The 27,365-nt window shown below is 37.0% G+C and overlaps 1 protein-coding gene across 2 annotated transcripts in view; it reads left to right on the top strand.

Annotated features, from left to right (window-relative positions):
- TEX264 (testis expressed 264, ER-phagy receptor) overlaps positions 1-27,365 on the top strand; it is a 166,704-nt gene that overhangs the window by 21,988 nt on the left and 117,351 nt on the right. For both annotated transcript variants that reach the window (XM_039319409.1, XM_039319417.1), the window contains exon 4: positions 21,076-21,297. In XM_039319409.1, the coding sequence (XP_039175343.1) occupies positions 21,076-21,297 (222 nt within the window). The remainder of the gene's footprint in view (positions 1-21,075; positions 21,298-27,365) is intronic.

Genomic DNA, 27,365 nt, shown 5'->3' with positions numbered 1-27,365 from the left:
TCATCATGAAAACAGGCCTTCATAGTACTTGCTGTCTGGAATACCATAGCACTCATCATTAGGTTATTCTGGACCTGTTGATCTTTTGGAGATCCCTTAAGACAGGGGTCTTCAAACTTGGTCCTTTTATGACTTGTGGACTTCAACTCCTAGAATTCCTTAGCCAGCATGCCTGGCTGAGGAATTCTGGGAATTGAAGTCCACAAGTCATAAAAGGGCCAAGTTTGAAGACCCCTGCCTTAAGACCTGACTGTTTTTGCAAGCATAGGATTTGGCAGGTTAGTTGAACCCAAATGGACTCATTGCTCATTGCCTTGGTGGCCATAAGGATGTTTGTCCTTATCTTTAATTATTGTTTAGTTTGTACAGTTTTAAAATTTGTTAGCCTTCCAGAGTTATGTTTATAAAATAATAAACATATGAATTGATTAAATGAATAAAAAAGTTGCTGTTGGCTGACCTCCACGATCAGTTTAACTTGGAATGCAAGAGAAATTAGGCAATTGGCTTGTCCATATGCCTAATCAGGGCTTTCAAAAATTACTCATCAATAGATAGTTGTTTTTCTTGTCAACAGGTGATACTGGGTGGGAAAGAAAAGAAGGTTTCTCCCGTGTACCAATCCTTTTCTGAAATTCTCCCAACTTATTTTTGCAGTAACAACATAACTTGTTTGTCTAATAATTGGTGAGGCACAGTGGGGCAGTTCAGCGGGTGTTGGCTTACATCCTGACTTAAGAATGTGGGAGAAATGTTTATTAATGGGATTTGTAGATTTTTAGATTTGCAAGTGAAATTAAATCAAGCCAGTCTGATTTAGCAGTAATGGACTTCTTTTAGGTATTACTGTATGTGAATGAACATAATAAATGTAATATATTTGTGTAACAGTCAGTTGGTTTCATAAAATTATAGTTAGCAGTTTTGTGGACCCTAGACTAGCAGATTTGTTGAACAGTGAGAATATTGTGTTCTCATATTTGTTTAAAGAAGGAGTTGGAAGTATAATAACACTGCCTTCATGACTAAAATACAGTATTTTTGTTTTAACTATAAGATGGAATAATTTGTGTACCTTCAGCTGTTGATCTTGACTAAGATGAACCAGGATAACAAGCAAAAAATACCGTAGTTAAAAATGATCACAGCTTACTAACAGCTGAAAAGCAAACAGACTGTAGGTATATAGTACAGTACATTTAATTAATGTTCAGGGAATCAATAAATAATCATGTTACTACACACAACTCATAGTTTTGCTATTGCTTAATACTAAAAGATGGCTACTTTCTGTGGCAATATTTTTCACTAGCTATGGAGAATTCTGTTTTGCAACAACAGAAACTGATGAAAGAAACCCATGCAGAATTAATACAGTACTATATCATATAAAGAGAAGTCTACTATATCATAAAAAGAGAAGTTTTCAAGTCATACTGATGGGTATACTTTGACACTACCTATCTGAACTTGTAGGTAGTTATTTCTAAAAATTAAGAAAATTATGGGCCCCTCTTTAAAAACTAATGTCAAGAAAGATACCTTTTGTTAATAAAAGCAATCTGTAAAATAAAAAACAATTTATAATATATATAATCTCTAAGGAAAAACATTGCTGAATAATAAACTCATCCCAGAGTTACTATAATTAATAGTCAGGGGTGTTGGGAATTGTTTTTCAACAACATCAAGAGGATTATAAGTTTTTAAAGCATTTCTAAATTGGTATGCCTCCAATTATGACTTTTGTGATTACATTGCTGATTTTGTGAAGCTTGTTGTGCATTTCAAAATGGATTTGACAAAGTTTATTATTCTATTTTTTTTCTTGAAAAAATTCCTAGCTGTTAAAGTTAACACTTTCCTTAAGATTTATTTTTTTTCTAGGTTTAGATCCCACTTTTCCTCCAGGAAAAGGTAGTGTATGCAGCACTCCATTCCGTAATATTTCTCCAAATAGCTAGACTAGACATTGAGCTGGACTTTTGAATGCAGAGTCTGGTTTTGGTGCCGAATTGCGATCCTATGTTTTCATGCTCTAGCTTCAGTTATTTGTCTCCCATCTTTCCTTAGGAATGGAAAGGGACTTGTATTGGGATTTCTCTTCATGCTATTCTCACAACAGCCACCCCAGTGAAGTAGGCTGGGCTGAGAAAGAGTAACTTCAAATCACAGTAGCATTTTGGCCCTTCAGTTAAAGTGATGAATGATGTACTCCTTTAACCTTAAATGTCCCACTTCTCATTAATATTGCTTAATGGATTGCCATGACAGTGTTTTTTCTTTCATCTTCCTCATGCACGTGCCTTTTTGGAAGCTTTTCAGGCAACTTTTGAGCATTGCTTGTAGGCTTAAAATAGGATAAATTCAGTTTCCATCTGTTTTTTTTTTCCCAATGTGATGACCAGCTGACTCTTGGTGAGCAGTCTGAGAAGCATCTCCACCTTCCAACTGTTTTTTTCCAGTCCTCAGAACAGCAACTGGAAAAGTCAGTGGAAACTGCTAGCAGAGCAGTACTTTCTTTCAATTGCTGCTATAAGAGAAATTTGAGTAATTGGCAGAACAATACATTTCCCAATAACATATCCATGTCTATTCCATGTGTTGGCAACAAGATTTTTCAATCAAGAATGAAAGCATAATGACAGGTTAGAGGACGGAGAGCTTATGGGCTTCAGAAGCTGCTGAACTTCAATCTTAAGTAGACCTAGCTGGCATGGGTAATTTGAGCAGGTAAAGTAGTGTTTATATCAGAGAGGTTACAAAGGAAGGACATGAACCTAAAGAAAAGGGTAAAATCAATGAGCAAAAAATTACTGTAAGGTCAAGATATAAAAGAATTAGGTTAGGAATCCTGTTGGCTTAGAAAGATAGATTGAAGATGTGAGACTTCCGCGTACATTTTGGGAGATGGCAAAAATTGGTAAAGTGTCAGGTATATGTGCTGGGCTAGATTTAGGAAGAGGAGCTTTTGGGATAACTTTTTTAAAAAACTCTGGCAGTCCTGTTTTGGCACTTTCATATATTCTTTCCTTCAAAGCAGCAGAAAACTGTACGAAAACTAATTATGGTGAAGAAAGTTCTAGATGTTGCAGGAACCATGGTTTGGGACCACATGTAGTTCTGGGGCCTCCGCTTGGCCATCCTTTCTGAGGGAATATTTGGAGGCCGTAATATCATTCTGGTTCTTGAATCATAGAATTTTCTTTGAAGAATATTGAATGTAACACAGAATTCCCATAATAAAATCTTTTGTGTGTTGGTTGCTAAGGCCAAGAAACTATAAATGCAACCTGTGAAGGTTAAAAAGGTAAGTTTGCTAACTGAGCTTTTAGAGCCTTTATGTAGTACTCTTGATGCAAGTATAAGGGTAGAAGGAGTATCATTAGTAGCAATTTGGCAATTGCTTTCTCCGTTGTTTTTCTCAATCCTTGATTCCGACAAACATCCCGTTATTTTCATCTATTTCATGTCAGCTTCTTTTCCTAAAGCCAATGCTGAATTTATCTCAAGTGTCATTCCAAATAAACAGTTGGGCAGAGAATTACTCATTTATTTACCATTAGCAAAAATTACTGGAAATCAAACTGCATTTGATGTTGGAGCAAACAGTATGTAGGTTTGCTCTTGTGAGTTTTGTAAACCTGATATGGCTGAGTTAATATCTAAATATGTTTTAAGTTGGTTGAACACAGTTTAATCAAACAGTATGATTCTTTTAATAATCTTATGAACTTTAGAATTTTAAAAATGACACTATGTTTCTCCTTTTATTACCTGTGTAGCATCTTTTTGTGAATACAATAGTTTCATGCTCTCTCACTCCCCCCCCGCTGTCTGCTCATCCATCTTTTTTAGTTATCATGTTGATTTACTTCTTGTTGCGTTCTTTTTCATTGTTTATTATATTTTCTATTATTTTACTTTTGATCTGTTTATATTCCTTTCATATTCTTCCTTTTTATTATTGTATGTCACCTTGAGTAGCCTCACAGTGAGACAGGCAGCAAATTAATTTAACAAATAAATTAAATAAATATATCTTCAATATGTTTGGGGCTTTATAAAATTTGTATGTAACGTGTATGTAAAATCATGCCATTGGTTATACACATTTTTGTGAAATGAATTGGCTTTTTACATTTTTTACCAACATCTGGGCATGCTTTTTTAGAATGATAAAATTTGTACCTCAAATTTGGATGCTTTCAAACTTTGGATTTTAATATTGTAACTCACTTCTGAGATACTGGTTTTAATAAAGCATATTTTTGTATTCCACCATATATCTATTTCCACGGGTCTATAAACATCAAAACTGTGTTTCATCATTAAATTATTCACCCTTAACAGTTTTTCTCTTACTCTTTTAGATCTTATTCTTCACGCTACATAGTCTTTAATCAGAGTTGCATAATTCTCTTAGCTCATGAGGCTGTACTAAAAATTTAAACTCTAAATAAGATCAATTCCTTCTCTTTGTTTTATGCCTTCCATTGTGCAATATTTTTTATTGAAGTGAAGTAAATACTAAATTTCCTAAACGATACTGCTATTTTTGCTTATAAGAAACCTCATCAAACTGAAACATATTAAACCCTTCTCCAGCATGATGAGTGTAGAATCCACTGGTGGGTAATCTCAGCCTTCCTGCTCAATTGAGACTAAGTCAGAAATCTGCCACGCCTCCTTCTGGGCTGGACTTTACCCAGTTTTTGACTTAATCTTAGCTCAGCAGGACGCAATTCTCTTTGGCTCCTCTGTTAGATTAGGTAAAAGCAATTGATTTCCAAATTCTACTAAAATTCTTATTCTATAATTTGGCTCCAGATTGATTGATAGTTTGCAGCTGACTGCAAAATCTAAGGCAAGGCTAGGGAAGGAGTTCTGCCTCGGCCCCACCCGGGCCGTTTACAGTCTGAGACTGATCGAGTCTCACGGCAGACCCTTCCAGGAGGCACGGGGCGTATTCATTCATTTCAAAACTCAGTATCTTCGCATCATATTAATAAAGAGTGTAACATCATAATTTAGCTGATATTTTAGATTTTGAAAAGTCACAAATATTAATTCAATTATTAGTTGATATTGATATTAATATTAATCCAAAAGATTAATATTCTCACGGTTGAGAAGAGGAAACAGTTTATGTTTCAATATGATTTTCAATTATAGTTGAACAGGATCTATTACAGTTAAATTGTTTGTTTTTGAGCCTTTGATTAGATTTCATTTTGCCAACTATTCTATCAACCAGCCAGCCAGGTAAAAAGAAACAAAACATTTCTGTTGTTTTCCAAACCCAGCCCAGGAGGGAACTCCTAAGCTTGGTGAAATTGGGCAATACTTTGTATTAGCATTTACTGATCTAGAAAGAACGAGGATCAGATCAGATCCTAACTTGCCAGAAGCTTTGTGTCAGTTAGTGAATGGAAACAGTCAAGTAGCTCAGCGTCTACATGGATTTCCTGAACCTACCTGCTTTGATTTAAGCCTGGAGATATGTGAAAACTTTTGAAACAGTCAAAGAAAGTCTTTAGATTAAATTGTAAATGTACCCTGGTCCTTTGAAATGCATTTCCTTTTATATGAGATACTACTCTTGACATAAGAGAAGCAGCCGGCATTGCTATGAAATAAATGCATTTTACAGGTTATATGCAGCTAGACTGAATCCAGTATGCTAAGACTACAGCTTGAATACAAGCAAGTTAAGCAGAACCAATGAGCAGCTGTTTTGTTTCTTCTAGTCAAACTGAATTGCCCATTTTTTATACATGGCTTATCAACGTTTATTATAAGATAAAATACAAATAGAAATAAAAGTTAGGAAAGTTAAAGAGGAAAAGAAGAGGGGGCACAGAGAGAAAGAAAAAAAGAAGAAAAGGAGAAGTGACTTCTGATGTTTTTTAGTGCAACAGAATACAAAAAAAGAAAGTTACAAACTTAATTTTTTTGCTTTACATTTCTGAATGTTTCAACCATCTCTATAACAAATCATTCTAGTCATCAAAACCTAAAATCAAAGTTTCATTTTTGTGATCAGATTCAAATGGATGCAACATTTGTTGTAATAGTTTAGGACCAGGAAATGTTCTTGGCTGTCTTTGAACAAATTCAGAGGAATGAACAAGTCATTTTTAGCAAATGTCTTATGTCTTGTTGCACAGGAATATCACAAAATACTAAAAAACTTTTGCCACAATATTTTCTATAGCATTTTTAAAAACTGTACATAAGCGGATAAATGTGAAGATTCTTGGTCATGCATTATTTTGTATTCTTGTTATGGGAGCATCAGAGTCAGAATAAGAGTTAAAGTAAGCAATAAAATTGTGAAAATTTGAAGGAATCCTCATGAAACTTTAGGTAATGTTCCCAAAGTCTCTTGGCAAAATCAGTAAATTGTAGCTGCCAGTCAGTTGCTTACATTTAAAAGCTCTGTAATCCTAATTTGTAGGTCTGGTGCTCCACCTCGTGGAAAAGTGAATATACTGCATTAACAAACCAAAGAGTCATTTTGATTCATATTGCCAAAGCTGAAATATAATATCATATTCAAATTCACTTAAGTGCTTGCCAAATGCTTTACCCCCCCTTTCTGTTTCAGATCCATTTATGCTATTCACAATGTATATTAGATTTGAAGAAACAGTGTATGAACACATTTGGGACACTTGTTGTTTTGCAGTCTTATAGCTGTCCTGAATCTTGACCAGGCCTGCACAACTAGTTGATGGAAAAGGGGCACATTGATAAATTAAAAATCTTCATGGACCACAAGGAAAAAAAAAAGAGTGCCAACCAGCTGTTCTATGACTAGCGGAGTAATGGAAGTGCTAAAACTGGTGGCCGCTCTAAAAGTATTAACTTTTAAAAAATTGGAGGGTGCAGCCCAAAGTTTGTATGTTGTGCAGGCCAGATCTAGACTGTGTTTAATTGTTTAGGTATTTTATTGCAGTTACTGAAACTCGAGGAAATAGGATCTTTTTCACTTTCTTCTATGTCTGATTATAAAGACTCAAGATTACTTCACATTGAGAGATATTTTCGAAAGCAGTTTTAATTACCTTTCATATTGTAAAAGGAAAATAGTAAAGTGACTGAAATGTAGTTGTAAAAGTGAGCCTACAAGTATGGCTCTTCCTGGGTTCAATCACTCATTGCCTTTCCAGTTTAAAGAACCACAGCCAAAACTGAGACATACAATTCCCGACCATTCATTTAGCAACAGTTTGAAGTTACAACAACATTGAAAAAAGTGACTTATGACCAGGCTTCACACTTAGGATCATCGCAGCACCCCCGTGAGCAAGTGATCAGAATTTGAGTGCTTGGCAATCGGCATATAATTATGATGATTGCAGCATCCTGAGGTCATCTAATCATCATTTGTGACCTTCCTAACCAGCTTCTGACAAGCAAAATCAATGGGGGAAGCTGGACTTGCATATTAAGCACATGATTCACTTAAAAACTGCAGTGATTCACTTAGCAACATTGGCAAAAAAGGTCATAAAATTGGGCATGACTCACTTAACCACCTTACTCATCAAATTCTGGTCCCAAATGTCATAAATCAAGGACTACCTGTACTATTGATGTGAGTACAGTACAGGTACTTCTTCACTACATGGGAAGAAATGCACATTTGGTTCTTTTTTTATTACTGAAAGTTGGGAAATAGATAGATGGCCAGTGGGCAGAATTTGATCGGAGGGTTGTAGGTTTTCCATCTCTGGTTTCTGGAAATGTCTCCAAAGTGAAAAATTGTGACATTATACAGACTGGTAACGTTTGAATTTCAGTATCCATAGGGCTGTCAGTGTATATGTTCCTTTGAAATAAACAAATGCAACTCATAGGTTTACAGTGTAATCAAAGCAATAAATGAATGAATACCGCTGGAATATAAATATGACAGCAAACATAGTTGTGGTTAAGCATAGCCACAGAATTTGGAGAATCCTCCTTGGGTTCAGAAGTGGAATTGGAAGGAAGAGGTGCAGCAGGGATGGGGAACTATGGCCGTTTTATGACTTGTGAACTTCAACTTCAACTGGCTCGGGACTTCTGGAAGTTGAAGTCCACAAGTCATAAAGGGGCCACCTCTGAAGTAGAGGGACATACCTCACATGTTCAAGGAGGATATTTAAGGCATAATAGGCATCAAATGAGGATTGATGATACTGTAGTAGAGAGCAAAAGATGGTGTGTGATTGGGAGTAGTTGGAACAGAAGTTATTAGTAGGAGGCGCCTTGATTAATTATGTTCTATTAAATCATTTTCAATTCCAAATGACCACATACTTTTCTCCATGACAATCCGTCTTTCTTTCAGGATTCACAAGGATGGACTCATCAGCACTGTAACTGAGTCCAGCCATCTTGCTGCTGGCCATCCTCTTCTCTTTCCTTTCACCTTTCCTAGCATTAAAGCCTTTCCCACGGAATAGGTCTTCACATAATGTATTCTGAGAAGGGTAATTTGAGTTTTGTGCTTTGCGTGAGAACCCTGGGTTGATTTGTTCAATGATTCATTGGTTTTTCTTGGCTCTCTTCTCTAACATCAGTGTTCAAAGGCACTAATAGTCATCATACCTTGTTTCTTCAAAGTCCAGCTTTCGCTTCCATGGAGTGTCACAAGGAATATCATAACTTGTAACTTTTCTGATCTTTTTAGGTGTAGACATATGACAGTATCCAAATATTTTTTTCACTGCCTTTACAATTGCTCTACCAAATGCTATTCTGTGGCATATTTCTTGATTGTCTGTTCCTTTACTGTTGATGATTGAAAGACAGAAGCTTTCTACAAATTTTAATAATATCAGTTCTAATGCCAGTTGTTGTATCTGTTGCCATTAGTATAGTCTTCTTTATATTTAATGTTAGTCCCTTTTTTTTCACTGTGCTCTTTGATTTTAGTACTAGGGTATGCAGATCCTTCCATCACCATAGCACAGATTATGAATGTTTCTTCTTCTAGGACAGGCATAGCAAGTAATAACTGTCAACATTAATCCTCCATTCAGAAATGAGAATAATAATAAAGAACTGACTCACAGGTCGCAATGACATGCTTAAGTGAACTCATTACTCTGCTTGAAACAGCTACCTACAGGAGAAGTATAATTATTAAGAAATATAATGGAATATGCAAGGATTTGAAAGATAATAATAATTTGTCAGAGATATAGAAAGGGACAGAAAACAAGTGCAAATGATTGAAGAGGAAAATCTCTGAAATTGGAGTGATAATGGTGAAGTATTTTGAAGTAAGATTTTGAAAAAAGGTAAGAATAATAACGTGTAGTAGAGGGAAGGCTACAGTAGTCAAAGCAAGTGACAGCCAGGTTAACTGAAGGGACAATAATGACTAGGCAGAAAGTTTGCAGCAGAGAGAAGTGACAAGGCTTGACAACAGATTGCTATCCACATATAAGATAAGATAAGATAAGATAAGATAAGATAATCTTTATTGTCATTTTTTTACTGTGGACACAACGGCACACATCAAAAATGAAATTTAATTGCCCACTCTCAAAGCGAAACACATATATGACACACCTAAACATAATATGAACAACATATGTATTGACCTACACCCCTACATATACGTAGCAAATAAATATTAAATACTGTCCATCTTGAATATATAACAGAAGGAGGAAGCTTGAGAGTTCACAAGATTAATGCTGTATGGAATGAAACTGTGACTGAATCTGGATGTTCTGCTACGGATACCATGAAGCCCCCTCCCAGAAGGTAACAAAGAAAACAGGTCGTGAAGAGGGTGTGTAGTGTCCCAGATAATCTTACGGATCCTGCTCAAGCAGCTCTTCTGTGCTACGTCCTGGATGGGAGGGAGGGAACAGCCAATGATCTTTTCGGCCATTCTCACCACTCTCTGCACTGCCTTCCTGTCTGAAGCAGTGATGCTTCCAAACCAGACTGTGATGCTGTATGACAAGATGCTCTCGATCGTCCTCCTGTAGAAAGTGGTCAGGACAGGGGAAGGAAGATGTGCTTTTCTCATGCGACGCAGAAAATGCAGGCGCTGCTGTGCCCACTTCACCAGTTTCTCACCATTGAGCAACCAAGTCAGCCTACTCGTTAGCTGCACACCCAGGAATTTGATGCTGGTAACCATCTCCACAGGTGAATCATTAATGCACAGGGTGAACAGCAGCGGACTTAAGACGCAGCCCTGAGGAGAACCTGTGCTCAAGAAAATGGTATTAGAGGTATTTGTTCCAACTCACACATATTGGGGCTTGTTAGTAAGAAAATCAAGAATCCAGTTGCACAAAGGAGTGTTTAATCCTAAAAAGCCCAGTTTGTCTACTAGATGCTGGGGAATGATTGTGTTAAACGCCGAACTGAAGTTGACAAACAACAAACGCACATGAGTATTTCTTTCCTCTAAGTGCTTCAGACTCAGATGGAGAACGGAACAAATAGCATCCTCCGTAGAGCGATTTGGTCGGTAGGCAAACTGAAGCGGGTCAAAAGCTGGCAGGAGGCTAGATACAATAGTGTCCTTTATCAGCTTCTCAAAGCATTTCTTGATGGTGGATGTCAGTGCAACCGGACGGTAATCATTGAGGCCTGTAATTGTGGACTTTTTTGGCACTGGCAAGTTGATGGCCATCTTAAAACACTGCCTGCTGCAATGAGAGGTTGAAAATATCTGAGAACAAGCCAGCTCCCCTGCACATTCCCTGAGGACACATCCAGGGATGTTATCTGGGCCTGCTGCTTTCCGAATGTTAACTGTCTGCAGTGTTTTCCGGACAGGTGACATCAAAGCTTGGCACTTGCTCATCAGGATGGTGCACAGCTTTCCTAGCAGGAGTGCTATTTGATGCCTCAAATCTACCAAAAAATGCATTCAGTTTGTTTAGGAAGTCTGTGTCGTCCTTGCATCTCGATGGAGCCACCTTATAATCTGTAATGGCCTGGATCCCTTGCCACATTCGCTAGTGTTTGTTGGGTCCTGAAAAAAGTTCTGAATTTTCTGGCAACGGGCTTGCTTTGCACCTTTTATGGGACTTTTCAGATTTGCTCTGGCTATTCTGAGTGCCAGCATGTCACCAGATTTAAAAGCCACATTCCATGCTTTCAGTATCTTGTGGACTTCATAAGTCAGCCACGGTTTTTCATTTGCCCTCACAACAATGCTTTTCAGGACACAGACATCTTCTATGCACTTTTGGATATATGCAGACACAGTGATGGCATACTCCTCAACTCCTTTGTATGTTGGTTATTAGTAGCTGCTTCCTTAAACGTGCCCCAATCTCTGCACTCAAAGCAGTCTTCTATAGCTCTCTGTCCAAACCCTCACCTGCTTTATTGTAGGTTTCACTCTGAGTAATAAAGATTTATATGCTGGAATAAGCAGCCTTGAGAGATGGTCAGAGAAGCCCAGGTCAGGGCGAGGGATAGCTTTGAAAGCCTTCTTGATGTTGGAGTAAGCCAGATACAGTATATTGTCCCCTCTGGTTGCAAAATCCACATGTTGATGGAAATGTGATTGATGGAAAAGCAGAAAAAAACAGTTGAAAATATAGTTAAAGCTAACCTTAACCCTTGTTCCTGGATTATTAAGCAATTGAGGATCTTCAGCACAGAGCTTCTAGCAGTCTCTGAAATTGAAGGAGAAATGCAAACTGGCTAGTTTTATTATTGTTTGGTTTTCAGTGTTGACATATTGCAAAACATCTATCTTGCTATTTTATTTAGAGGGCTTATACACTTATGTTTAAGTCCCATACTCCTAGCAGCCAAAAAACATTTTCTCTCAACATGAAAAAAATCACTACCATAAAGAAATTTAATTATACTAAACACGAACCTGTCCATTTTTTGCTTGCTTCTGAAATGTATTTTTTTTAGTGAAGCAGCCCAAAAATGCCAAAAGGGCACATAAGGAAGTTCCAGGCAGTTATGATACCAGTAACATAAACTCTCTTTTGCTTACGATTTAAGTAAATCACTTGTCTTTGCCCAAAAAAACATGTTTTGTGACTTGGGTGTAAAAATAATGTTTCTTGCAGTATTGATTTTAGGACACATGATGGCAACGGTGAGTTGCAAGAAAACCTTGTCTTTTTGTTTTAAGTATTCCACTATTTCTTCTGCTAAGAGAATTATTGTTGATTTACCTCTATTTCTTGGGGTGTGGGTGGAACAACCATGCCCGCATTGTACAGTATTGCTGTAAAGTGTCATATTATGTGAGTATCAATTTTAATGGGGGGGGGAGAAATATCTCCTGTGGTAGAAAAAAAATTAAAAGAAGGTGGCAAAAACATACTTCATTATACCGTAAGAGTTAGTAAATACCAGCAATCACTTAATAATCGGCTGAACTTAAGAAAGCCATATTCTTTCAAACTAAGCCTATCCCAGGTAGTTTGAGAATAATATTTGCTATATAAAAGTGTAGGTGCATTGAAATAAATAGAAATAATTATCGTTCAGCTAATTTCACCAGTCTTCTTCTGTCATTAAGTTATGTCAGTGGTGGCAAACCTATGGTGCGGGTGCCAGAGGCGGCACTCAGAGCCCTCTCTGTGGGCACGTGTGCCATTGCCCCAGTCCTAGGCTTTCAGCTGGGTTTTATAAAACCTTTTTGCTTTAGGCCTCCGCCGCTGTGTACAAAAAAAAAAAGGTTCAATCAATCAGTCAATTTCAATTTCTCGCAGGAAAAAAAAAGATCTTGCAAAGTTGGAATTGATTGATTGAACTTTTTAGTCCCACCCAGTCTGCCGTTACCACCGCAGCCGTACCCACCCAATGGGCCACACCCACCCCACACCCGACTATGCATAAGTGGGTTTTGGGTTGCAGTTTGGGCACTCGGTCTCTAAAAGGTTCGCCATCACTGGGTTATGTTTACTGAATTATAAGTTTTCTGTATCTTGGCAAAAGGTGCTTTGGGGTAATCTAAGACAGGGATTTCCAAACTCTTGGCACCGCGGAAGTGGTTTAAACACTTTTCCCCGGAACCCCTTAGTAGCAGGCAAAGCTCCAGTGACATAAAAGGGCTGGAAAGGATCTTGCAGGTCTTCTAGTTCAATCCCTTGCCCGAGGCAGGGGACCTTATATCATAAAATGGTTGCCCAGTCTTTTCTTAAAAACCTCCAGTGATGGAGCACTCAAAACTCTGGGAGGCAAGTCGTTCCATCAATTAACTGTTTTCACTGTCAGGAAATTTTTCCTTAGTGCCAGGCTGGATTTGATCAGCTTCCACCCATTGTTTCTTGCCCTATCCTCAATGCTTTGGAGAATAAATCAACCTCCTCTTCTTTGTGAGTATCAAAAGACAGCTATATTCATCCCTAATCCTTCTCTTTACTAGACTAGACCAAGGGTGGGGAACCTTGGCTCTTTTATGATTTGTGGACTTCAACTCCCAGAATTCCTGAGCCAGCATGGCTGACTCAGAAATTCTGGGAATTGAAGTCCACAAGTCATAAAAGAGCCCAGGTTCCCCACCCCTGGACTAGACATACCTAGTTCTCTTAACCATGAGATTGGACAAGCATTTGTCTGAAATGGCATAGGGTTTCCTACCTGAGCAGGGGGCTGGACTAGAAGACCTCCAAGGTCCCTTCCAACTCTGTTATTCTGTTCTGTTCTGTTTACTTTCCAGACCTCTTATCATCTTTGTTGCTCTTCTCTGCACTCTACCTCTTTTTTGTATCTTGGTGACCAGAATTGGTTTTAAGTGAATTTCTTTTCTCTTTTCTTTTCTTTTTTTTCCTTGGAACATCTTTACATCCTTTCAGAACTCTAAGGTTCAGTGGGACACAATTTGAAAAAGCCTGGTCTAGAAAATGGAGAGAGGATGGATTTTGAAAAAAAAAAAAAAACAGTCTTGAGTACACAGACAGCACAGCCTAGATCTGGTTTGGAAAGATGAGTTTCTTTTTAAATAGTTCAATATGTACTAAACACAATCAGCCTGGAGAAGAAAGAAGCAAGGGAGCTCTTTTTTGTTTTGTTTTTTTAATTAATAGCACCCTGGAAGCATTCTTTCCCTCAAATCTTCAGCCTCTGTCTCAGCTTTCTCCTTTGGCTATGCGGCTGTCAGTTAACATAACAGATTAACACAATATTTTATGCTTAACATGTTCAGAGTGTATTCAAGAGTTCAGAGGGCAGCAAGTGCACTGTTTAGCTGGAATCCTTATAAGACCTTGTAAGAGGCATCTGTATTATTATCCTTCATTGCGGTTGGGAGGACTGAGGCTAAGAAATGGTGGCTTTACATAAGTGCACCAACTTACAGCTTCTTACATTGTTTTTCAAATAAAAGAAAAAGAAAGTATATGTCTTGAAATGAGTCTGTTTATTGTTTATTATTAAGTTTATATCCTGACCTTTTGGGGGGGGGTTGGTATAAATACACACAGCTGGCTTAAGGTAGCTGAGTTATAGCCTTCTTGAGTAGCTTGTTAATATTTTTTATGTGTAACAATTCTTTTGCTGTAAATAAATAACCCAAAATGAACTGATAATCTAATAGTGAACAAACTTAATTCTTAATTAGATTCATCTGATCTGTCAATATGTTGAAATGTGTTAATATGAATGCAGAATTAAATCTGGCACCTTCCAAGGTACAAGAGGGTTCCCAGTTTTCGTTCCTTGCATCTTACGACAAAGCAAGAGAATGAAAATAGAGCAGCAGTTTTATAACGGAAGGAAATTTGAGAAGCAGCTAATTAGGAAGCATGCTTTATGCGCTACTGTAATTGATAGGTAGGACCTTTAAGTGTTTCTGTAACCTCCTTTGTATGCTCTCTAGAGCAGGGGTGTCAAACTCGCAATGTCACATGAAGTGTCGCGACATATCGCGACCTTTTTGCCATTGCCGGCAATGGGGTGGGCGCGGTTTTGCTATGATGCATCCGGCCCGCACCCCTGCTCTAGGGTGATTGGCAGTTCCTGGCTTTGAAAAAGAACTGCACAAAAGATTGTTTCTCCTTCTCTTTTGTGTTCAGTTTGAAGCACTTGTTTGGATTGGTCCTGTGTCGTGTTTTTTCTTGTAAGCACAAAAGAATTACCCTCTCCTGCTATGCAGATTGTATCCCCTTGGTGCTTTCGAGCTATTTGTCAATGCAGTTAATTCAGATGGATGATTTTCTTGGAACACTTTTCCTCTAAATGACTAAGTGAATAGTTTGTCCAGGGCCTCCTGCATCATTTTTCCAGGGATAATCAAAGAAAACAAATAGCCTAACCTTGATAACAGCCACCTCATTCAAAGACCAAGTATGCTTTTTTCCCCCTTTCTATTGTAATTAGTTGCTCTGCAAATTTCGTTCATATATCCTTACAGACTTGGCTTTAAGAGATCACATTTTTATTTTCTGTATATTCCTGATAAGTGTACATTAAAATGTCGTATCACCCAACCCTTCTATAAATTAACTTGGTGGGGAAAGGTAAGTGGGAAGTGAGCACAGGTAGTCCTCGACTCACAACCACAATTGAGCCCCAAATTTCTGTTGTTAGGCGAAATATTTGTTTAGTGAATTTGCCCCATTTTACAATCTTTCTTGCCACAGTGGTTAAGTGAATCACTGTGGTTGTTAAATTGCTAAGTGAATCTTGTTTCCTCATTGACTTTGCTTGTGAGAAGGTTGCAAAGGTGATGACGTGACCCAAGGACACGGCAACCGGCATGGTATGAATCAGTTGCCAAGCGTCCAAATTTTGATCACGTGACCATGGGGATGCTGCAACGGCCGTTAAGTGGGGAAAATGGTTGTAAGTCATTTTTAGTGATGTTGTAACTTTGAACGGTCACTTACTGTTGTAAGTTGAGGACTACCTGTACTGTAAATCTTAATATCCCATCCTCCAGTCTGTTGCCAAAGTGACCCATTGTTTAATCAGGAATCTTCCTCGCTTTCATTGCTGCTGGTTATGCAGCTCTTTTTAACCATCAGAGTTGGGTAACCTTTACATGTTATTACATGTTACATGTTACATGTAAAGGGTAACCCTTTACATGTTATTCAACTCATAGCAGCTTTAGCCAATACAGTTAAGATATGTTGAGTATTAGGCTCCAACAACATCTAGAGAACCCCAGATTGATCACCTTTGTATAATGCTTGTACTATAAAAGTTTTGAGTGTGTCTTATTGCAGAACTAAGTCTCCAAGTTTTTCCACTATAATCCCGCTGCTAAGTTGTGTGGTGGGCTGCAGGCAGCAGAGAATGAGGTGTAGGGTGATGTGCAGGGAATATATTAAGACCCCATCTCTCACGTCTATCAAGCTTTCCCCCCTCTGTCATTAGATTAGTGATACAATTTACGAATATTACGACGGCTCATGAGAAGAACAAACTCATAAGCTTGTAAGGGTGACATTATTTCACCTCTTGGTTCTTAAAAGCAGTAATACAGCACACTTCTTTAAAAGTTCTGTCAAAGTGTTAACCTATAAATAGCTCAATTTTTGTCCTTTCTATTCAACTGGTTGAGCATAGAATATTTTCTATGTATTGGTTTGTTCTGCATTGTAATCTGTAGCATTATAAATCAATTTTGAAGCAAAATATAGTCTGCTCAGATAAGAAAGGGAGTTAATATTGTTACATCAGTGTATATTCAGGCCAGATTATATTGGCTGAATGACTCACATTTTCCCGATCAACACACAGAGGAAAATATGTGAAACTTTATCGTTTGTTTCTTTTTTGGCTTATTTTTAATAAATGATTCAGTTAATTCTATAGTGATAACCTGAACATCACAGTCCCTGAAAAGCCCCATTCTGCATCTGATATTACCATATTAGCAGTTGCTAATCATACTGAGAGAGGCAAGGTGGTCTTTTTAAACTTCTTGATTCTATAGCAATATGTCTAGATGGTTTTTATTTGTTTTGTAATGGAAGGGTAAAGCCTGAGGTCCCGTATAATAACGCTTTCATCTCTACTGTGACTCTTTCCATAATGAATGGAAATGTATCATTCAGTGGGGATTAGAGCACAAGATGCCAGGTTTTGGATCTGCCCACAACAAAATGCAATATGCCTAGGCCAGGGGTAGGCAACCTTGGCTCTTTTATGACTCATGGACCAACTGGTTCAGGAATTCTGGGAGTTGAAGTCCACGAGTCATAAAAGATCCAAAGTTGCCTACCCCTGGCCTAGGAGTTTCAGTGGACCTGATTGTGCTACAATTCTATAGCATGAATGAGGATATACAGTAGCTTCCAATGCACTGTTGGTTAAAGCTTTTGCTTAGGTTGGCTATTGTCCTTTCTGGCTCAAAGGGTGGAGGTTTTCATGTACCAGGGATTAAGATAGTTTGGGAAACTTCTCTCATAGGATATAGAAATTTGAATTATGGAACAAAATCAGTTAGGTTTGGCTATTAGGAGAGTGTGTGATGTGCCATGGATGGGACTAGAGCAGTTTGGAGAACTTTCCAGATGGTAAAGGTGTTCTTGATTATTTTATGATGCGAATGCAATTCTAGAAACTTTATATAGTCCCAAACAAAAAATATATAGATTTTCAGTTCATTTTTCTAGCTTTTGTCCTTGAAATAGAAGTAGCTATAGAACTAATTTTGAGGAGGAAAAGGGAGGTAAATAATATGAATAGGAGAATGGTAAGTTTTACGAACATTTCCCTAGAGGTAAAAACTGAAGTGTGCTTACTAGTGTCATGAATCACATCTAACTATAACGTTCTTCAGATTAAGAGACTTTGACTGCTGTTTTTTTTAAATATGCATCATAGATTAATAAAGTGAATACCTTGAATATCTTCAGAAAAGAATCTGAATATGGTGACCTTGTTTCTAAATCTGCAGAGTCTCTGCTGATCATTGGATAAATACCAGCAATTCATCCAACAAAAGCAGAAGTCCTAGTTGTGTTGGCAACTGTTGTCTGCCTCACTACCTCTATGTCTGCCTTGCTAACCTGTATTCTGGGTCAATTTTGCAATGCTTCACCATGAGGACTTCCTCAAAACTGAGGCACTTGGGTCAGGAAGAGATGGAAGGAAAGATTGCTGCTTCAGTTGTTTTCTGGGCCAGGTGGGGAAGGAGCGGACAGATCCTTATCCTTTAAATCAGTGGTTCTCAACCTTTCTAATGCCGTGACCCCATAATACAGTTCCCCATGTTGTGGTGACCCCCAACCACTTATACATCACCGGGTGCCAGGGGCATGGCCAAAGGGGGAAAAAATGGCGGACAGCCTTGTTTGGCGACCCCCGTGAAATGGTCATTCGACCCCAAATGGGGTCCCAACCCACAGGTTGAGAACCACTGCTTTAAATGGAAGGGCCTTTTGGCCTACCCAATAAAGAATTTGCTTGATGAGGTTCCAAACACACCGTGTTAGTTTCTCTCTCTGTAGAATAATAATAATAAAATATCAGGGCCGTTGTTCTTGATTAGCAGATGGAGCAGTGAGGCCTTTGAACTGACAGTAGACAATGGGAGTTTATTTATTGTTTCTGTCATAGCAGACAATTAACTCACATTGGTTCTAATTGATATGTATACTAAATGTAATTGGCACTGGTGAATAACAAATGGATTTTCTGTTACAGAGGTTCATGCAGTTTTCTTACTAGAGAATGTCAATGCACATTTATGGAAAACATCTGTTTCTCCACTCCTTAGACCTGGAAGATAGATTTGTCAGATATCAAGAATGCTCATTTGCAAATGCAAAATCTATTATCAGGCTTTAGATATAGATGTAGAAGATTTGTCCACTTTTTTTTTAAAGCCTGTATATATCATCATTACTAAAGAATAAATGGCAAAAGAACTAGTGCTGTCTTTTTTAAGTGGTGGCTTGTTATAATTCTTTAGATACAATTGATAAGCAACTAAATAAACAGTAACTTATTTTCAAATTATTTTGAAATTATCTTATTTTCAAATTATCTGGGGATAAGTGGCAAATTCCATCAGGGCAAAATGGCCCATGAGAATTTTTCTAACAAATGCAATAAACAAAATCCTGGTAAATTTACTGATTAACTTATGACATGTGAAATGAAATCATTCCTTAGCATTACATTTTCTAAATAAATAAATACTTTATGATCTGAAATTTATTTATTTGATTGATTGAAATCCTATCTTTTGGGGGTATACCTCAAGGTGGTATACATAAGGCTTTCTCACAACCCTGTGAGATGGGTTGGGCTAAGACAGTGGCTGACCCAAAGTATTCCAGCCAACTTTAATGCTTAAGAGAGATCTAAAATCCATATCTCCCTATTCTTTTCTAGCATCTTAATCACTACACAAAATGTTCTCTTATTACATTTTTTCTCCTATTATGAACACATTGTAATTATTTAGTATCTGAGGAATTAGCGATCTACCTAAGTGTTTTCCTGGCCTTTGTGGCTCCATGTATTTCAGGGCTGATTCAGGCATTACAAACAAAGGAGTTATGGAGCCATATTAAAATTATAATTAAGTCATTTTAGTTATGCCAAGCTGAACTTTTACTCTAAAGTCTAAGAAAAGTTTTTAGATGTGCAAAATTAATGAGCTAACCTGTCTTCTGTCATTTAGTTCCTTAGTGACTGTAAGCAAGTTATTTTCTGCCTTTGTCTAATCAGGGCTGCGAAATGGGACTATACTTCTAACCAAGAAATAATGCGGCACTATATAGTAGAAATTTCAATTCCAAACAAAATATTTTCAAAAAGAATAGCAAAATAAATGATGCACCAGTGAGGGAAATACCAAGAGAATCTTGTGAATTTCTACAGATTAAAAAAATAGGGTAGCATAAGCTTCTATGGACTGCAGTCTGTTTCACCAGATGCAACATTTATGTAAGAATAATCTTAGCATGAAATAATTAATCATCCTAATTTTACATTTCTATATCATACTTATATCATCAATAACATTGATAACTTTGCTTAATTGACAGGAATTACTTGGAAATAGATGAAAAATGGCTTGTTTGTGTTTGCCATTAAATTATATTGTAACTCATTTGTCCACTTCTTAAAGGGAGAATTTTAGATTGCTGTAAGACAGTTGCTTATTAAAGCTGGAGTTATTTTGTTACATATAAATCAATTTCCCATAGTACATACCCAGTTTACAAAAGTTTATGAATGCAACTTTGTGGGTATTGTGTATTGTGTTTCAGCAAATATGAAATGTATGCTGAAGAGATACCATATTATACATACTTGTAACTTGCTTTGTGGAAAAGTGGGGGGAGGGGAGATGGTTCTATGGCGCGCAAGCCCACACGTGTATCCACGTGCACCCAGCTCCATTTGCGTCAGTGGTAAGTACGCACGCACCACTCGCGCAAATGGAACATGCATGCACATGCTTGCTCACTGCTCGCAGAAGTAGAGATGCACACATGAACGAATGTGCTTGCCCACCACTTCCATGGCCCATTTCCCAACAGCTCAAGGCCTTGTAGTGGGTCGCAACCTGGGAGTTGGGAACTCCTGCCTTTAACAATGTCTTTCCTTAACACTGATATTTTTAAGTTGCCAATCTTCTGGATGACTTTTACGATTGATTTTTTTTGCTAGAAGCCTTGGACATATATTAAAAAAGGGGAAAGGATTGGTACTATTCTTGGAGTGTTAGTTTTAAAAATTTTCTTTCTCCTTACATTGAACTTGATGAAAACTACCCTGTGGCTGTTACAGGTTTTGTAAAAAGAGCTACAGTTGGGTAAATACTGATATGTAATTAAATTTCTGAGGAACCCAAAACTTTGCAGAACGCAGTCTAAAAAAAACCTGTAACAGGACAGGTTTTATTCTATTATTATTATTATTATTGATAATATTATTATTATTATTAATAATATTATAATAATATTATAATATAATTATAATATTATAATATTAATATTATAATTGTATATATATTATAATATAATTATAATATTGTAATATTAATATTATAATATTATAATAATAATAATATAATATTATAATTCACTGGTATTATTCTATTATTTTAAATGTAGCATTATAGCTTTTTTGCCTTCTAATGCCAGTTGTTGCTGATTTTCATAGGTGGATCCAGAGAAATGTCGCTATGCTGTAGGTAGTGTCCTGAGTGAAGGAGAAGACAAGCCATCTGAAGAAGCGATCCGCATGTTTCTGAAGTATGGCTTCAAGATTATCAACTTCCCAGCTCCTAGTCATGTAGTCCTGGCAACCTTCCCTTATACAACTCCCCTATCCATACATCTGGCAGTGAACCGTGTCCATTCAAGTCTTGACGTATATATCAAGGTGAGTGAAACTGTGAAGGAGATAGTTTATTTGGAGCCTGGAAGTTAAAATTCCATTTTTTAAAATTTTCTGCAGAGGATATAAATTATATAATATATTTCTAGTTGATTATATAAATTCAGATCTTCTGTTATTCAATAAGTGGCAAGCCATCAGTTGTGATTTCTGCTGTTGGGGACCACTAAATAAATATTCAGAAAATGTGAGAACTGTCCAATTGAATGAGCTCTTGATTGAATGTTTTTATATACATTCTATGCCACAATAAGAATCTTCTGGGCAAGAATGTTCTTCAGTAGAATTATCTGAACGCAAAGGGGTTGGGACAGGTAGATCTCTGGCAAAGGTACATTCCATTTTTTAAGATACTCATCATTGTATTCCCTATTTGCATTTCTCTTTTCAGGTTACTTGGACAAGTCCACAGCTCTGCTTAGCAGAGCACATGTGAATTCATAATTGTTAAATTGTCTTTCCAGAAGGGCACTTCAGACTGAAATTTAGCTTGTGGCTCTATCCAAGATGGTGAATAGTATTGACGTTTTTGTGTAGAGTTCTGTAGTAGTCTGGACATGTTTGCTGTGTTGCTAACATTTTTTGTTTTTATTTTTCTTTGTAATCCCAAGGTGAAAGATACTTTGTTATAATTTCTCCAGCTACTTGAGAAAGGTCAGGGGCGAAATCTTGCTAAAGCTGTTTGAAACTGAACATTTCTAGGACTCATAACATCTCTTTTCTAGAGATTTTCCTGTATATCTGCTGATACATTTGAATTAAGGGAGAGAATAAGGACGCTTTGTGAGTGAGGAGAGGTTCAGTGGGAACAAACGCTGTTCTGTTTGAAGGGAATATCTCTTTTTTTTTTAATCTCATAGACATGCTGAACATTTCCAGTCATATCACGTGGACAGCGTGACTGATTCTTATTTCCTGTCAAAGTAATTCCCCACTGAAAATTTTAACTGTGGAAAGCACATCACTAAATCTCAACTCTCACTGAAATGTTTGCCATTTTTAAAAAAGTACTACAGTGCGAGAATGCTGTGTTTCACCACAGCTGAGATGTGAGATCTCTAAACAATAGGATGGCTTTTGAAAAAGGGCCATTCAGTTAGGTTGTTTACTCTCTGTCAGATTGGGACTCATACTTGAATGGATACATTTTGGAAAAGGGACGGTCTGTTTGAAAGCAAAACATTGTTTAAAGGCAGAGGCAGCACAATTAATTTAAACTGTTGAATAAGCCATCCTCATCCTATGGGATTTTCTCTGCTCTCTTCTGCTACTTGGAATGCAGTTCATGAAGAAAAGAAACTTGGGAACAACACAGGCAGACCATGAATGTAGACATTCTTTTTAACCTAAAGCTATTTTTATTTCATTTTATTATCAAATTTGCATAGCTGTCCATCTCACCAAATAGCACTGTGGGCAGCGTACAACAATTGAATAACAAGACGTATAAAAATGTAAAATAATATAAGATGAAGATTAAAAAATAAAAAATTATAAAAAGAAATATATCAGCCTTAAGCAAAGGGAGGATAAGAATGAGCACCTAGCAACAGAACCATCTGAGCATATCTCTGGTCCCCTGAGAGCACCAGGCCTAATTACATAACCAGGTTTTGAGGGACTTCTGGAATATCAGAAGGGATGGATCTAATCTAATGTCAGGGGAAGAATGTTCCAGAAGACAAGCGCCATGACAGAGAAGGCATCTGTTATGTGTTCTGGGACCCAGCAGATTGTATCTGCAGCGTGCCTTCTCTGCCAGATCGAGTCGGGCAGGCTGATGTAATCGGGGAGAGGCAATCCCATGTGATAAAGGGCTTTAAAACTTAAATTTAGGACCTGAATCTGGAAGCAAACTGGCAACCAAGGCACCTTATGGATCAGAGAAGTAACATGCACTGTTCTAGAAGTGCACATAATTGCTCACACCGTTGCATTCTTTGCCTGCTGAAGCTTCTGGATACTCTCCCAGGCAGGGTTCTCCACTGTTTCCTCTTCTGTTCATTTTGGTTTTGGAAATCTTGAATGGCGACATACAAGATGAGAGGATTATAGGAGTAAAAATTTAAAAAGAGACAAGATTTAAGATCTGTTAAGTTACATCTATACTTGTAGCTTCTGTAAAGAAAATTGAAAGCTATTTTATATTTTTTTCTTTTTTCTGCATATTTGCTTTCTTCTTTCCTTTTTTAATACTAAATATTAGTTTTTGTTAGTTTTTCTTTTTTTAAAAAAATTAATAGTTATATTTTCTTAAAAAAGGTTCATAATTAATAACAATATTGTCACTCAGTCTCTCGTGCTCTAGTCACCTTCAGATTGGACTACTGCAATGTACTCTACATGGGGCTGCCTCGAAGAGTCTTATCCCCCCTTTGCTTAATGCTGATATGTTTGCTTTTACAATATATACATATTTGCTTTTACAGTTCTTTTATTTTTTAATCTTCATTTTATATTTTTTTTACGTTTCCTGGTTTTGAATGTGTTGTTATTAAATTGTTGTACATTGCCCATAGTCATATTTGGTGAGAGGCTGACTTATGACTGTTTTTCAAAGTTACGACCTTTGCATCCCTATGACCATGTGACCAAAATTGAGATGCTTGGCAACTGGTTCATATTTATGACCGTTCCTATGTGCCAAGGTCATTTGATCACCTTTTATGACCTTCTGACAAGCAAAGTCAATGGGGGAGCCAGATTGACTTAAAAATCAGGTTACTAACTTATCAGTTGCAATGATTCACTTAACAATTGTGGCAAGAAAGGTTGTAAAATGGGACAAAACTCACTTAAAAATGTCTCACTTAACAAAAAAATTGGGCTCAATTGTCATACGTTGAGGACTTCATGTACTTTTCCTGATTTAATCTTTTTTATAGCTTCAGAAAATTCCTAAATGTTATAGATCACGCGTATCAAACTCGATTGCGTCATGTGACATATTGTGACGTATCATGACTTTTTTGCCTTTGCGGAGCTGGGGTGGGCGTGGCCTGCGCATGATGCATCCGGCCTGCGGGCCGCCAATTTGGCACCCCTGTTATAGGTCCATTCATAATTAGCTTTCGTTTCTCTTATAGAAATTTTGTTGATAGATGTCCTGTAGATTTTGTTTTTCTGAATATTCAACTATTTTCTCCCAAAAAATATCATGTCCTTTATACAAATTAGAATAATAGTGATGAAATGATTTTTACAGCCACACCGCTTGTTAAAATAGTCAGTTTCAGTATCATTTTCTTTTTCTTTTTATAATTTATATACAAGCCATTTCCCTGATTTGTTTGCAAATTGATTTTTTTGCTTTAATTAATTTATTTTTATTTCCACTTACCTTACTGTTAACATTGATAGCTATGGCTGTAAAAGTTGAATTTGATGATACTTATCGTCTCTTTGGGCACTGATTTCCACTTCAATGGCGTCTCTGCTTCTTCAGAGAGACTAGATCATTAATAGACCCCAATGGAAGCAACAAATAATAAACTGTTTTGAGGATGCATTCTCTCTGCTTTTGCAATAAAGATGTAGCTAATTTTATAGTAGCTAATTTTATAACTTCTTACATATATGCAAGAAGTAGATAAAGTGAATTCGTAGTCTAAATTATTTGTTTTGGAATCTGTAGCTGAATCTAAAGCAAAAACAATCCAGAAACACTCACCTTGTTTATGGAAAAGAAGCACTTCATTGCAAATACCATTCATCTTTTGCATGACACAGTTATTTATGAAGTGCCTGGGCAACTATCCCAGCCTTGTGAAAAGCTCTGGCTGTGTCTGACTTTGTGCTATTTTGAAGATTCATGCCAAGCTTAGCATATCATTCCATGATTTGCATTGGAATTTCCAAAATCCTTTTAAAAGCAGAAATTTGTCTTTAGTTGTGGATTCTATTCATTGAATAGTTTTGTTATTAAGTTCAGGAGTATGAAGCACAGGTTTAAATGGCAGCAGAAATATGCAGAATGTTGTGGAAACTTGCCATATTCCTTTTGTTAATTCTTGATTTTCTCCTGGGTTTGCTGTCCTGTTGTGCTAATAAGAGATTCTTGGTTCAAGTAACTATGGGAGTATTTACAGCATTTGCTTATCAGTTTCCTTTGTCCCTAAGTGTGGTCATTATACAAGCTTTGTGATACCTTGAGCTGGTATGGGAAAGGAGGGAAAGGAGAAAAGTTTCATCACTGTTGTTAAATGTAGGCTTGCTTTGTGGTGTAGAGTTGACATTTTGATGCTTCAGGAAAGGTCCTGGAGAGAGCATCTGTCACACAATCACTGAAAACATTAAAACTAAAAAGAGAGCTGTAGATTATGCTGAAAACACCTGGTAGCTTTTTAATGAGACTGTTTAATGGAATGGATTCAGAATCCTAGATGCTTACATTTTTCACACTGAATGAATAATGCCATAAATTGAAAATCTCAGCAAATGAAACAGAAATCGAAGACAGAAATTTCTACCTGCTTGTGTGTGTCGGTCTTTCTTGGGAAGCAGAAAGCAGGTGGGATAGTATTGTAAATTTCAGTCATCATACTGGAAGAACATAGAATTAGAAGCAGGTTGGAATCAGTTGCATAGTATCATAGGCACAATGGCAAATCACTCAGTGATAATGTATTATCTAAATTGCTTTTTAAAATCGTTTGATCTGCCCACTATTAATCTTGAAAAAGATTTGAAAACTTGATTCAGGGAATCTCTTCTCCTCTCCCTAGAAGTGATACATATTTTCTATCTAGGTCATTACACTGATCATTACACTAATTCAGATTTATTAGTCAGATCCAGTTAAGATTTTGACAGAAAATTGTCAGGGTTTTGGGCCCAAGTTTGAGCTATAAGGTAAATTTAGCTTTTTATAAAATACAAGAGATTATGTTATTTAAGATCTGCCCAAACTCATTTCAATACAGAAAGCATATCCGGCACAAACTGAAGATCTCTTATAAACTAGGAAGTAAAGTAATGTGGCTCTTGGTTGTGCTATTAGTTCTTGGTTGAAAGAATGTGTTATATTTTTCATTCTACACGTGGCAAATATATTTCCAAATAAATCTTGATCTCTTCAATTAAGGGAACAACAACATCATTGTTGGGAGTCATCGTAAGCTGGGTGGTGTACAAGCATAATAAAAAGCAACACCAGCCTGGAAACAGAGTGTCTCGGAAGAAATCTGTAGAGTGGATTAGTGAAACTAGCAATTCCACATTCATTTTGATAACTGATTTCCCTTCCTCTGATATGACCTTTGACCATACAGATTTGCGGAGAACGCTATATGCTACTTGAAATTACCTTTGTGGATATTGTTATAGCATCCTCATTCCGTATTCCAGTAAATGGCTGGGTAAAATAAATTAGAAGAAATGAAACAGTTATAAACACACTTGATATTTTTATTTGGTATGTACTTTTATCTAAGTGAAGTACAAGACCTATTTTTTGTCTCTCGTTGTTTGTTTCTTGGGTAGATAGTTTTGCTAAGACCATATTTTATATAAACATTAAGAGCATTAGGCTTCTTTTTAAAATTTGACATGTATCTAAGACTTAAGATGGAATAAAGTTAAGAATTACGGTGGCTTGACAATGTCACTTTTCTTCATTTATATACTGAAACACCATGGGGTACTAGAAGTTATATATTTTTGGGAAACTATGATATATGGCACTATTTGATAATTCTATCCTTGTGGGAGGTTTTTTTTTTAAGAGAAGGAAAGTTAATGTTGACCGTGACTGCATATCCATTTTATTTGTCTAGACTGCTGTTGAGGGGGGAGAGGAAAAAGACTCATGTTGAAGTGACTAGCAGTGCTGTAATGTCCCATTTTCTTTGCAAAGTCAGTTATGCCAATGCAAAGTCAGTTGTGTCAATCCCTTCTGGCTTCAAAAACTCTTTCTATCTCCTATACTTTAGCAACTTTTAAAAATGTGGCAGTAAGACATGCAAGCATCCAGGCTCATCACCATCTGGCCTTTCTGTTTCACCAGGTTTGCGCTTAAGCCCTGAACTGTCAGGTTCTTGTCTCCCTCCCACAAT

Source organism: Crotalus tigris, unplaced genomic scaffold (assembly GCF_016545835.1).
Source record: "Crotalus tigris isolate CLP2741 ecotype Arizona unplaced genomic scaffold, ASM1654583v1 scf7180000017601.7605149639:7615979, whole genome shotgun sequence".
Classification (NCBI taxonomy): domain Eukaryota; kingdom Metazoa; phylum Chordata; class Lepidosauria; order Squamata; family Viperidae; genus Crotalus; species Crotalus tigris.
This window is presented reverse-complemented; position numbering and strand designations above follow the sequence as displayed.